Source organism: Tachypleus tridentatus, chromosome 2, assembly GCF_004210375.1.
Source record: "Tachypleus tridentatus isolate NWPU-2018 chromosome 2, ASM421037v1, whole genome shotgun sequence".
NCBI classification, from domain to species: domain Eukaryota; kingdom Metazoa; phylum Arthropoda; class Merostomata; order Xiphosura; family Limulidae; genus Tachypleus; species Tachypleus tridentatus.
The window spans coordinates 21,337,628-21,352,431 of NC_134826.1; the positions used below are offsets into that span (position 1 = coordinate 21,337,628).

The 14,804-nt window shown below is 30.3% G+C and overlaps 1 protein-coding gene across 10 annotated transcripts in view; it reads left to right on the plus strand.

Moving 5' to 3' along the window:
* The window catches only part of LOC143239194 (dual oxidase 1-like), a 63,634-nt gene that overhangs the window by 40,984 nt on the left and 7,846 nt on the right, over positions 1 to 14,804 (plus strand). For all 10 annotated transcript variants that reach the window (XR_013021053.1, XM_076480127.1, XM_076480113.1 and 7 more), the window contains 10 exons: positions 1,158 to 1,251; positions 1,686 to 1,861; positions 2,536 to 2,623; positions 3,460 to 3,674; positions 4,932 to 5,162; positions 6,666 to 6,759; positions 8,352 to 8,401; positions 9,210 to 9,491; positions 9,895 to 10,124; positions 11,976 to 12,134. Coding sequence is in view for 9 of the 10 variants with exons in the window: in XM_076480127.1 (XP_076336242.1) it covers positions 1,158 to 1,251; positions 1,686 to 1,861; positions 2,536 to 2,623; positions 3,460 to 3,674; positions 4,932 to 5,162; positions 6,666 to 6,759; positions 8,352 to 8,401; positions 9,210 to 9,491; positions 9,895 to 10,124; positions 11,976 to 12,134 (1,619 nt within the window). In the remaining variant the exon portion in view is untranslated. The remainder of the gene's footprint in view (positions 1 to 1,157; positions 1,252 to 1,685; positions 1,862 to 2,535; positions 2,624 to 3,459; positions 3,675 to 4,931; positions 5,163 to 6,665; positions 6,760 to 8,351; positions 8,402 to 9,209; positions 9,492 to 9,894; positions 10,125 to 11,975; positions 12,135 to 14,804) is intronic.

The following is a 14,804-nucleotide window of genomic DNA, read 5'->3' on the forward strand; positions in this document are numbered from 1 at the left end:
GTTTGAATTTTGTCAAGCACCAGTATTCTTTGGCTGTTTTGTTTCATGCCATTTCCCCAACATGTAAATTCTTGAAGCCTTATTTTTTAAAGCAAATATTTTGATTTTGATTTTTTTACACATTTTTTATGTATAAACTTTTACTGCAGAATCATCAAGATGTTCCCACTGTTTTGTTTGCAGCCTTTTTTCAAGTTGAATTTGAATCAAGGTTTTGAAAACAATTAAATTAATTTAACTTTCACTTTTTAGAGTATTTAGGCCTAATCAGTCCTAAAGTCGATGCCATCACTGATGACAGTTTCTAAGTTTAAAAAAAATAAAATGCAAAATCAGATAATCAAATTCTGTAAAGTAAACCATATTTGACAAATGTTCACATAGAATTCAAGACCAAAAATTGTATGAATGTGAGTAAAAGAAAATTTTTTTTTCATCCACCAAAATTCTTTTAACTATTTTGTTTAATGTCATTTCTCAAATGGTATGATTGCGGACTCACAGTGCCAGAAACCAAGTTTCTATACCCATGGCAGGCAGAGCACAGATAGCCCATTGTGGAACTTTGTGCTTAATTACAAAAACAAAAAAAAACTAATTTTCTAAACTTTATTTATTTAAACCTTTTCTAGTATTCTGAGGGTTTGTTCAATGAATTCTGGGAAGTCCCAATGAACTTGGCTGGCTAAGAAATGTTTGGTCCCATATTCTATTGAGGTTTATTCATCTTTTGTAAAAATATGTCAATTTTTTCCCAGTTTTTGAACAGTTTGTTCTTATTCAAGAGTATCTGGTAGATAACCTCAACATATTTTTCATTCATTAAGTGAGAATTAGAAAAAAATATGATAGTTTTCCATAGACCTTCAGGAAGCAAAATTATTGGGCTTAAGGGCTACAGGGCAAAAAACTTGGCCAAAATTATTTTGTGTCAAATCTGAAAAGTAATATACGACAGAAAATCATCCTATCATGAGTGCAATAGTTTCAGAGCTCTAGATTCTTTCCTCGTGGAAATATGGTGGTCACACATGGACACAGGGTCTTTTATTATTATGGATATTATACAACATTATAAAATTTGTTCATTCTAAATATTAAGATGACTGATTATGGCTGCACAATTATGGTAATTGATTGTAAGATTCTGTTAACAGGGGCTGTTGATGAAAAAAGTGAACTTCTGTTTCACATGTATGATATAGATAATTCAGGAAATTTGGTGAGAGAAGACCTTATGGCACTGATAAAGTAAGTTTTTTCCTAAAATCGTAAAAACATACACAATAATATGAGAATAGGAAACGTTTTGCATCTGTATTATGAAAATAACATCTGTCACTTTTTGAGGATTTTAATTTTAAATTGCAAGGAAATGGTTTTTACTGATGTGCTTACTGTGGAAATTTCCAGTTGATTGTATATTAAAATTAATCTCCAAAGTGTATTGATGATTTTAATATTATTAGGTACTCATGTGTATGTTCTTTTGTGTACCACTTAATTCATGTCCAATATGTTCATAATTCTTTCAGATATCTAAATTTACACAAGAGTAATGGTATTATTATTAAGTAGTTATAATATGTAGTAGTTAGAGATTTGTGATAAACAAAATATTATTTTAAGTTTTGTACTAAAGTTGTTTCTGTTGTAACCCCTGTTTTTCTTTCCTTTATTTGCAGATCTTTGCTCTTCCTGACAAATGAATCTCTCACTTCCGACCAAGCAGGAAAGATGATTGGTCCCATGTTAAGAGCAGCAGGACTCCAGGACAAGAAACACTTCACTTTAAGTAACCTAAGAGAACTTATAAGAGACCATGCAGAGGAATTAGGCTACTTCGTACTGAACTTTGATGGTTAAAATATTTTGTGTAATTTATTTGTTAGACACTACCATTACTTCTAAGGATATTTTATCTAAAAAAATTGAAGTCTAGTGCTACCAAAGCTATTTAAAGTATCTTATAATGTGACCTAATCCACAGTTAAAAATTATTTATCATATACGTTTTCACTCTCTCTTAAGGGGAACACAGTAATCTGAGTACTAATCTGAATTACCTGTGTGAATGACAAACAGTTACATTTTGATAACTTCTTTTAACTCTTCCAATTGCAATCTGTGTGTTGCAGGTTTGCATCTCTGTTACTGAACATCCTTGCTCTTTTAGCCAAGGTAGCATTAAGACATGATAGTCTATCCCATTATTCATTAGTGAAAGAGTAAGCCAAAAGTTGGCAGTAGGTGTTGTTGACTAGCTACATTCCCATTAACCTATCATTGTTAAATTAGGGATAGTACAGCCCTAGTGTAGCTTTACACAAAATTCAAACCAAAACAAACTCTTTTTTAATACAGTACATTGTAGTAAAGTGCTTAGTATTTTGTTAAATGATATATTACTGTTTTTTTTCAACATTTATAGTTAGAGGTAAAACTAACTAGTGTAAGTGCACCAATTGAATTATCTTTATGATATACTTTTTTTCCCCAATCAATCTTTTAATCAAGATTTTTGATATATTACAGTTGGAAGAAGTAACCCAGAAAACTTACCACCAAATTTGAATCAAAGTTCACTTGTACGAGCTCAGGATACAATAATTAAAGCATACTGGTTAGTTGTTGACATTTATATTGTATTAATATTTAATAAAACATTCAGAAAGTAAAACGTTTTTAATAGTTATTTTTCAAATTAATTAATGTAAGCAAGATTTGTTGTTCATTATCCTAATGCCTAGAAATTGTTTCATGAATGTGACATGAGATTAGTTATCTCACTTCCATTCAGTATGTCTGAATAAATTCACATAAAATTGAAAACATTTGAAGCATATTAATTCACAGCTATGTGTTGTACATTATATTTATATGCATCTTAAATTCTAAACAGTTACAAAATATAATTGTGTTAATTCCTAATATAATAACATAATATACTATACCAATGTAATCTTCAGATGATAAGTTAGTCAAAAAATGTATTTTAAAATTAAATTTCCTTTTTTACCTTCTTTGGACATGTTCAGCTTTATCAGACACATAATTTCTGTAGCATAAGTAACAAAGACCGTATTAATTGTAATTGTATATAGTTAACAGAAATAAAACAAAGTTTTCACATTGTAACAATCCCTACATGCAAGTGTCACTTGCATTTTTCATTAATACGTAAAAATGTGATAATTAATTTTAATATTTTCAAACCCAATGTCTATAAAACTGTATTTGAAAAATAATATTATTATACCAAATATCTGAAATCTATCACAACTGTCAAACCTTTCCGTTTCTAATAAAGTACAAATGTTGCATTTTAGGCCTAAAATCTCATCCTACATCAATATAAATGCAAGACTAGTTAATTTAAGTTTTGTATACTTTGTAGTTTATCTAAAGTATTCTATTGGGAAGTTTTGTTAATTAAACTTTTTTGTGTTTTGTGTGTAGTGATGTGAATGAAAACCAGACTTTAACCAATCAGGTTTGTCCTTCACAAGCTTCCCAAGTGCAGGTTGCAACAGTCACTTCAAGTTACAAAAAGAAGGGCTTATGCTTGTTATTGATACTACTTCGGCATTTTCTAGAGTTGTACAGGCTGCAAGTCTTCTGGGTTGTTTTTTGTACATTGGTGTTAATTGGACTTTTTCTTCAAAAATTCTACAGTAAGTTGTTATTTAAATTGAACACGGTAAGTTAGTAAAATGTAATACTTTAAAGTCTCTCATAATACATGAAGCCTCAAAACTTGCACACTTTTATTCACCCAGGGTTAAGAAGAAAGTTTTATTGTCAGAAACTTTCAAGTTGCATGTTATGTGATTTATGTACTTATTTTTCTTGCCTAACTTCCATTAGAATTTGCTGTAGATTTGGTTTGTTTTATCTAAATTTAAATATATATAAAAGCATTTTGCATTTAAAAACAAAAACATTAAATCTTTAGGATGCTACAGTACTTGTAAATTTTGTCATACTGGCTTTATGATTAATAAGAGATAGCTTTGATGAATTAAAATTTCTAAATGTGTAAAAGAAATCTTTGGTGAATTAGAAAGCAATTATTCTACAACAACACATAAAATATGCATGAATAAACTGACCTTAGAATGATTCATATTGTATTTATTAAAATTGTGTTGTACTTTTCTAATATTAAAATATAATATTACTTTAAAGAGTGGAAACTTCTACTGTATTAAAAACAACTTTCAAAAATATCTGTTATTTTGTGTAGATAATAAAAAAACAACAACAAAGAACAATTGGCTTTGATGCATTTACTCAGTTTTTTTGGGTTTTTTTAAATATGGAGCAAAACTACATGAGGTTATCTGCACTAACCATCCCTAATTTAGCAGTGTAAGACCAGAGAGAAGGCAGCTAGTTATCACCACTCACTGCCAACTCTTGAGCTACTCTTTTATCAATGAATAGTGGGATTGACCATCACATTATAATGCCCCCACAGGTGAAAGAGTGAGCATGTTTGATGCAACGGAGATTCGAACTAGTGACCCTCAGGTTACAAGTTGAATGCCCTAACTCACCTGGCCATGCTGGACCTGCATTTATTCAGAAGTAATTAAAGCATTTGATATAATCATAATGAATTACTTACCACCAAAATAACATCTGATTGTTGAAATTAATTGAACATTGTTTAGATTTGATTTATGTAGTATTCAGTAAAAGGTTGTATTTTGCTCAGAAGCTAACAGTGTGCTTTGACGATATCAGATGATGTGCAGTATGATGTTCAACTCGATTAATGCACAGAGATACATAATAATTTGACCTGTTGAAAATACTAGTGTTTTTATTCATGTATAAGAAAAAACATTAATATGATGAATTTGCTATAAAATTATACGTAGTGTTTCTCTCAACTCGGTAAGCTAGTGGGTTGTTTTTTTTTCCAGGTTATATCCTACAAACAGCCTACCCAAACTTTGGAAAGATAGCTAGCTATAGTTTAGCCATTGGTCAAGGGGCTACAACCCCAATGATGTTGTCCTTTTCTCTGCTACTACTGACCATGTGCCATCATGTAGTTATAAATTGTAGGAGTACCTTTTTAAATTCTATATTTCCACTTGGTAGTATAGCTTCGTTTCACTCTTATACTGCATTTTGTTCCTTTATATTTACTGGTAAGTATGCTTCTATTAAATTGTTTATTAGTGACATTATTAAAGAACTGTATTAATTTTTCACACTAATAAGTAATGTATTTTGTTAAGTAATAAATTATGCTTTGGTTACCAGGTGGTATATTTGTGTATAGACACAAAGCTACTAAATGGTACATTTTATATGGAAAGACATATTGCTGGAAAGATTTATTTTTAACATTATCAACTGAAATACTTCTGAAGTTATTAGATGCCTGTGGGTTATCACAATTTGAATTATGAGTGTAAATTGGATGGGAATGACCTTGACAGTGTCATGAAAGAAAGGGATTTTGGTGTAAGAGTCAGTTAGTCTAAAGCTATCCAAGTAGTGCACAGTTGCTAGTTGTAAGGGAAATAGGGTTTTAGGTTCTATCTACAGAAATATTGAATACCAGTGTAAAGTGGTTATAATTTCATTGTGTAAGTCACTGGTTAGGGTGCATTTAGAATACTGTGTTCAGTCTTGGGCTCCTTACCTTACGAAAGACGTTGAATTGTTGGAAAGTGTTCAGAGAAGGTTTACTAGAATGGTGCCTGACATGAAGGGGTTAAAATGTAAGGAAAGACTGAAATATCTCAAAATGTTTTCTCTGGTAAAAAGAAGAGCTAGATGACTGAAGTGTTTAAGATTGTAAATGGAATTGATAGTGTTGATGCATCATATGTTCTCATATTTAACAGTGAGAATAGTAGAAGTAAGGGACTTTCAGTAGAGCGGGAGTCATCTTCAGACAGTTTTATTTTTCTAACAGGGTGGTTAGCCTTCAGATGTTGTAGAAGTAGTCAATTTAAGTGAGTTTAAGAGAAACATTTAAGTGTATGAATGATAAGGGTTGTCTTGAAGATTTTTTTATTGTTTTTTTATTATTTGTTTATTAACAGTTTTAGTTTAGTTTAGAAGACAGAACAGCCAAAGTTGGACTAATAGGTTCCGTGTTGTCCCAAAAATTGTTATATTTCTAAAACTATCTGAATGGAGAATTTATTATTTTTACAATAATTTAAGATGTACCTATTGTTATTTCTGAAAATATTTAATTTGAGGTCAAGTTGTTCTTCAAAGTATCTGATTCATAATAGCCACTTTGATTTATGAAGGCATCTTAACAGGAGAACCAAATTTATTTTTTATATACCCAATTTAATTTCTGACAGATCAGAGTAGCTCATTTTATTTTTAGAATAATTTGTGTGTATGCAAATTTGTTTTATAATATATGTAGGTAGATGAAATGTTTCTATGCCTCTATTTCTATTCTATGAAAATGTTTGATATTAACTCAGTTTTTATAATATTTCATAAGGAAGTTTTTTTATCCTCAAGAATAGCTTTTAACTATACACTGATTAATTTGTGTGGAGTTTTAAACAAAACATGGTTTTTGTTGTGAAATTTAATTTCTCTTAATTTTGCTAGACATTTATTTTGTTAATTCTTATATTATAAGCATTTTTATGAAGTTTTAAATTTTTCCCCAGTTATTCACGTGATTGGTCATATGATCTTTTTCTACTCTATATCAAGTCAACCTGCAGTTAACTGGTCATGCTTATTCCCCAGTTTTTATCATATGTGAGTATTACATTTAAGAAAAGCATTTTAATTCAATTACCTCTAAAAAAACTTTTCATCTGTTTGCAAAATATTGCATATATTATATCAAAATTTGTTTCATTAAATAGTTTTAAAATGATTATGTAGCTCAATAACAAAGAATGTAAGAGTTTCTTCCAAAATTAAGTTTCAAACATTTTGAATAAATTCCTGTGGTGTCTGCATGTGTTATTATACAATATCACAATAATAATAAGTTTTGTGAAATCTCTGTTATTATTTTATGTACCATTTCAATTGCACAATTTGTTGTCCATCCAATATTAGAACACATCAAATCAGCTGAGTAATATCATTTAAAAAAAAAACTACCCATCTAAAGGTTATACTTTAGTTATTATAACCACTAGTGTAGGAGTTATGTATCGTAACAATAGCTATCTCTTAAGCAGTTGATATAAGGAGAGTTTCAACTGATGCCTTATATGCTCTTACATAAACTTAGCCAACTAGATGAAATTTAGTATTTAATAAAAGGTCTTACTGGCAACATTTAATAAAATTGGATAAACATTATTATTTTTTATTTTCATGAGATCACCAATACAATGTTTTAAAGAGGTTTTGAATGCCTACTTTTTGTGTTTATTGCCAGATGACTTATTGACTTAGTAATGGATAGGTTAGGCCAGCTATATGTGGTATGGTCTTTCATAAGTTGTGAACAGTAGGTAGTCTTTGTTTTACGAAGATGAACAAAAAATAGACTTTTACTATTCATAATGATTAATGTAGTAATTTCTACTCATAGAGTTGCTAGAAGCATCACATTCGGTGTTCTAAATAGTGCTGAAATTAATAGGTTTGAACAGTTTCAGTACAATCATAGTTCTTTTTACAATACTGTGTATCTGACAGAGTTTGAACATACTACCTATATTCTCAGAAATATTTGTTTTAGATTATGAATTACTGAATGATTGCTAATTTGATTAAATACATGCTACACTGTTTAGAATATACAAAATATTTTCAGATTTGTATAGATAAGATTTATTTCAACTGTGAATTCTTTCATTTATTTTTCTAACACATCTTACATAGTAGAAATGGCTGATATGAATATTTAAAACACAAAACAAGTGACAGTTTTTGATAAGGTCATCATCAGATTCTTAACCTGATGGCAACTTAAGCAGGTCGAAATTTGTTTACATTTATGGTGTTTAAAATCCATATCAGTTCTTTACTGTATATATTTACTTCAAATAGGTTTCTTAACATCAATAAACTATTATTATATCTTTATAAGTATTATTTTGTTGTTAAATGCAGGTTTATACAATAGGCTATCTGTGTTGTGCTAATTAAAGTTATCAAAACCTGGTTTTTAGCATTAAGTCTTCAGGTTGGCCACTGAAATGGATTATGTAAAAACAAAGACTTTCTTCTATTATTCTATAAGTGTTTTGTGAATATTGTAATAAATTCTATTAAAAATTTCTTTCATCATTTTCTGTGAAAAGAGTATAGAGTACCACTGAGTTTTGTAACATAGATTTTTCTAGTACCCAAAACCATTCATTAAATATTTTCTGTTAATATTTTAGTGAAGGAGATCTTTCTGATTTTCATTACTGGCTCTTCCAAACTATCACAGGTATGTTTGTTTGTGAAGTTTGAATGATAATAGATTTTTCCTTTAATTTTACAGTTGGTATTTCCTTATATATTGTCCTGATTATGCTCCACACGAATAAAATACTGACAGCATTTATTGAAAACTTATTTCATTACTTACAGTTTTATTTATTTTTAATAGAAACACTACTGCTAAAATATTTTATATCAGAAGTCTTGAAACTGTGTAGTACATTTCATAATACCTTACTTTTCCAGTTGATTTCTATCTAAAATAAGTAATTAATCCATAATGATTTTGTGGTATTTGCAAGTAAAGTTAATTCAAAGGATGTTTTATATATAAAAGCATAAAAAGTAATTAAGGTGAAGTTGTGGATTTTTTGTAATTTAAATTGTAATTATTAAAATTAAAATTTTTCATAACTAGAAATGAATATGACTCCTCCATTGCAAAACCTTTCAACATTCAGACAATTGTTTAGAAAAGTATTTTAAGGTCAAAACTTGCCTCTTTGTTAACTATGTTGAATTTAAATATTAAAAACTTACAAATATACTGTCTGTCAATTCATAACACACTTTAATTACATAGATATTTCTACCAGTATTTCTGTAAAATAGAAGTACTGAAAATCTACTACTATTATATGGTTTCAGTTACTCGTATTTCAAAGAACGTTAATCATGAATTAATTACAATAAACGTGTAATTTTCATCATAAAGTAGTCTGTTAATCACACTGTAAAACTGGAATAAACTTGCAGGTAGTTTTATTTATTTTGGAACTCATAGAATTTAAACTTATATCTTGTTATTTTTCTAGGGATTACTGGAGTGTTGCTGATACTAGTTCTTCTACCAATTTACCTGTTTACTACCAAATATGCATGTTATTGCCACCCTGATTTTTTCTGGTCTAGTCGCAGTTTATATGTACTTGTTTACATCTTGTTAAATCTCCACGGATTGGGTAGAGTGTTTGAAAACCCAGCCTTCTACTGCTTTTTTCTGCTTCCATGCATTCTATTTATTCTGAATACTTTAATCAATATTACCAGAAAGATTACTGAAGTATTTGTGATTCATGCTAAGCCTCTTTCTTCAGGTATGCATATAGTTATTAACAGTTGAAATGCTACTATTAGCCCTATATTTTTCAAAGCAATATCTTCTGATACTGTTTATATCTTTATACTAAAATAATGTGGCTTATAGGACATGTTTTTTAAACTGAATTATTAAGAATAGCATTTTTCCTTTATGATAATTTCTGATTTTGATATTTTATATTATTACACCCAGAATTATGTTTTGTAGTATAACCTAACATGCTACAATTTATATCAGTTATGTTTCTTAATGTGTTATCTTTTTTTATGCATGTGCCATAGTCACACCAAACGTAACTCACTGGATATCATAAATCTAATAAAATAAATCATTATAAAACTGTTGTACATCAGATTTTGTTATTTTTATCTATTCATTATCATTGATTTTTCTGACAGATGTGATGTTGCTTTTCATCAAGAAACCTCCCAACTTCAAGTTCATGAGTGGTCAATGGGTAAGAATCAGTTGTCCAGCCATAAGCCACCATGAATATTACTGCTTTCCTGTGTCATCAGCCCCACAAGAAGAAACTTTGGTCATACATATCCAAAATGAAGGACCCTGGACTGCCAATTTACTAAAGAAATTCAATCATTCCACCTTGAAGCATCTTGGATATCCTGAGGTAACTTTAACACAGCTCCAATTTCCTGCAGTAACTTAAGTGAGGTCAATAAAAAGCTTAAGTATATGAATGACAAGAGTTGACTTAAAGATTTATTATTGTTTTTTTTTAATTTATTTATTAATAGTTTAGTGGACAGAACAGCTGAAGGTGAACCAATAGGCCTCATGTTGCCCCAAAACATTATGTTAAATTTTCTCAATAAAAAAACAAACACTAGAGGGATATTCAGCAGAATAGGCACCTTTGCCATGCAGCATTGATAATATTCGACTGTTAAAAATAGTAAAATGTATCTGTAGGCCTGATGTTATGAATGGGGATTGACCATTATTGGCAGGACAATGAAGAATAATATTCTAGATAAATCCACCAAGTTTAATTAAAATGTGATCATATTTGACTGAGTTGTAGTAAAGAATTGGTCCCCATATTAACAGATAGGGCAGATTTGGATTTTCATTACCTTTCTGTGGCATTAACATTTTACCTTGATCCTTTAAAAACCATTCACTTTTAAAATGGGTCATAGTCCAGATGTACATACCAACTTTCGTCCAAATCAACTGAGCCATTTTTGAGAAATCTTGCTCACAAGTATACAAGCAAACACACATGTGCATGGGTGAAAACATGACCTCCATCCATCTTTGATGGTAGAAGTGATGAAACAAACATGGCCAAAGATAACTATAATCTTGCTAGGATTTTTTTAATACTTTAGATTAAGACACTGTTTTATGGTCTATATGTTATCAGATTGAAAATCTAAATTGCTCTAAAAGCTGTGTAATATTTTAAAATTAGAAAAAAAGCCAGTTAAAAATTGAAGTTTTGTTAAGAATGATCTTTATTCATGATACTGGTTGATAACATTCAGAACTAATCATATTATGTCATCTGATGGATTTCTGCTTACTTTGGTCAACAAATATATTGCTTTTTAATTTGCTTCAAGAGAGAATCCAGATGTTGTTGTTTTCTGCACAGTGGAGGGCCGGCACAGCCTCGTAGTTAGGACACTTGACTCACAATCGACAAATCACAGGTTTCATTCTTCATTACTGATCATGCCCACCCTTCCAGTCATGGTGGGAGCATTATAATGTGACACTCAATACCACTATTCATTGGTAAAAAGAGTAGCCCAAAAGTTTGTGGAGGGTGGTGTTGACCAGCTGCTTTTCCTCAACTATATGCTGCTAAATTAAAGGTGGCTAGCACAGATAGCCCTTGAGTAGCTTTGCACAAAATAAAAAACAACAACATTATAACAACCGAAAGGATGAGAATGTTTGGTGATGGGATCCAAACCTGCAACCTGCAGATTGCAAGTTCAATGCTCTAACCACCAAGCCCATAATGCAAAGCGTAGTTCTCTTATTAAAAGATTACATGTGGTTACACATCTTTTTCCTGTTTTTTAATGGTAATTTGCATTCACTCCCCATAGAATATTTTAAAGGAGACTTTGTCCTTCATCTCACATCAATTCATAGTCCATGGAGATTAATCATGAAATAAATAACATTTTTCTATGTTAGGATAACCTTGTTTTTTATAACTTTTTATTTTATCCAAAAATAATTGCTTACATTACAACTCTCACAGATCAACATTATTGTATTTTTACTTCTCCATTTTTGAGTATTCGATATGAATCATGGTTATGTATTTAAATAATTGTGTTTTTTTTATAATGAACCTTTTAATAAAATGCAATTAATCTGTAAATGCCAATCAAATAACATTTAAAATTAAAGCAGTGATTGTTGTAATAAATATGGTTTATAGTAAGGTATAAAACCATACATTCTACATGAATAATATTTTATGTTTTTAACATTGAAGCTGTACTTGGATGGACCCTATGGTAAAGGTCACCGGAATCTGTTGTTTTCTGATGTCACCGTACTTGTTGGTGGAGGTAGAGGAGGTCCACTGTTATCATCTTTACTAAGAGACCTGCTACTTCAAGGATCCACAGATGAAAGTAACTTTTGTAAAAAAGTAAATGCAAATTAACTCTTTTGTAAAACCAGGTTTCTCACATAGAGATGAAACATTTTATAAACAATAGAATAAGTTAAAACCTTCTCAGGCCCTTGATGTGTTTATAACATGAAAAGAAACTTTAAACTAAGTGAGAATTAAGTATTTTTTATTCAGCTATGTAAATTTGTTAGAGGAAAGGCCTAGAGAAACAAGTAACTTTCATGAAGAAAAACGAAACTATGATTGGTCACTATAACATTTATCAAACCATAAGAAAGAAAGATATGTTCTTTAAATCAGTGAGTTGAAACTACCTTAATAAACCCCTGGTAAAATTTACTAAAGAAAGAAGGATTTTTTTGTTTGTTTTTGAATTTCTCTCAAAGCTCCAGAGGGCTATCTGCACTAGCTGTCCCTAATTTAATAGTGTAAGACTAGAGGGAAGGTAGCTAGTCATCACCACCTACTGCCAACTCTTGGGCTACCCTTTTACCAACAAATAGTGAGATTGACCGTCACATTATAATGCCCTCATGGTTGAAAGAGCAGAAAGGCTAGCTAGTCATCACCACCCACTGCCAACTCTTGGGCTACTTCTTTACCAACGAATAGTGGGATTGATCATAACATTATAACACCCTCATGGCTGAAAGAGCAGGCATTTTTGGTGTGACATGGATTCAAACGCACGATCATCAGATTACGAGTGGAGTACCTTAACTACCTGGCCATGCTGGGTCGTTTTAGTAGAAGGAATAGGATTGAAGTGTAATATTTACATATCTTGAAATTATCAGACACAAACTTTTGAATGGCTACTGTTATGCATGTTGGAACCAACCATGCATACTTATTAATTGCTTCATTAATGTTTCACTCGTTAGTTTTCATCATCTGATAATTGGGGAAATTTCTGATTTTTTTAAAAGTGTATTAAAAGGAATTTTCTGCAAACATTTGTTGATATCCCATTGTGTAGCTTTGTGCTTAATTATAAAGGATTCTATTATATACTGCAAACATTTGTTGATAGCCCATTGTGTAGCTTTGTGCTTAATTATAAGGGATTCTATTATATGCTGCAAACATTTGTTGATAGCCCATTGTGTAGCTTTGTGCTTAATTATAAAGGATTCTATTATATACTGCAAACATTTGTTGATAGCCCATTGTGTAGCTTTGTGCTTAATTATAAAGGACATTTCTTTTAGGAAAACAACATAATTTGGTCATCTCTGTTGGTTTGTTTTCTAAACTTTCAAATTCAGGATGCAAATAATGTCCAACTGTGATGCTGGTTTTGACTGTTCTTTGAATTTAGAAATTTTTTTATCATGCAGTTTTAAAGAAATGTTTGAAATAACATATTCTGGATTTAACTTAATAAACTTCGTACATTTGTATAAATAATGTTCAGTTTTCTGATGTCATCCATAGGAACTCTCTAAATATCTGGCAAAGTGATAAAGAACAATTTAAAAAACATTTTAAGAGTTTTAGGAAATTAATATACAGAGTGAATAAGAAGTCCTAACTTTTCCTATTATAGTGAAGTAGGTGTGGAACATTGAAAACCTGCTGATAAAAAATGTTTAACTATATTAGGGACCAGTTGATACAAGGTTATCTTTGTCAGTTTAAAATAAAGTGTAATAGAAAAGTCCAATATGCAATTATATTACCCTACAAACATTGTTTTATATATAAATCATGCGTAATGTTGAAACTGAAAATATATTGTTTTAGTACAGGGTGAGTTATAAAGTTAATATAAACCAGACATAACATTTGGATGACGGTGATTTGACCTTTATATTAATTTAACAGATCTAACCAAGAGCCTGTTCATGAGAAGCTTGCTTCTTATTTTAATTATGCAATATAAATTTGATACTAGATAGTTGATTTTTTTTTAAGATATAAACCTCTTTATTCTTTAGGAATTTTCCTCAGGACCCATCAAATAAATGCAGATACTGTCAAAATTGTAGACATTATTCCTATGTCAAATAGCAAAAGAAATTGTATATTCTAACAAAAATATTTGTGTGTGTGTGTATTCTCAATCGTACCTATCTATACAAGTCGAATGTTGAATTCCTCCCACAATTTTGGACAAACTGACTTGAAATTTTGCATACATTGGTTTTTTCCCAATAGAAGTTAAGAAAAATAAAACAAACTAGAAACAGTTTTGTTGACAGTCTCAAAAATTGGATGATCAAGAGATTTAAGGCTGTCAGGCATAACTTAACTAATGTATTTTGAAAACTGCCATTAATAACACATAAGAAGCAATTAAAAACAATAATCTAAATTCATCTTCTACAAGTCTTCAAAATTAATAACCCATATAAGGGAGGGAGGGAGAAATTTTGGATGTCTGGGGTTTGGATTCAAAGATTTAATTACAATAAAACTGTTGAGGATTGTTTAAAATGAAGTGTCTACACTTACAGTTTTGAAATTAACGTACTGTACATCTCAACTGGGGAATAATTGGTTGTGTTTTGTTGTGGGGTTGGGTACTCAGGTTTGATTGCACAGGTTTACCTGAACATTGCTAAAGCATTTAAATGTTCAACCTAAATGATGTGTGTAATTGTTTTGTCATATGAAATTTCACGAGCAATTAACGAGTTGTGTAGTAACAGTGCAGGAATAAGATTACTACAGAACTTTAAA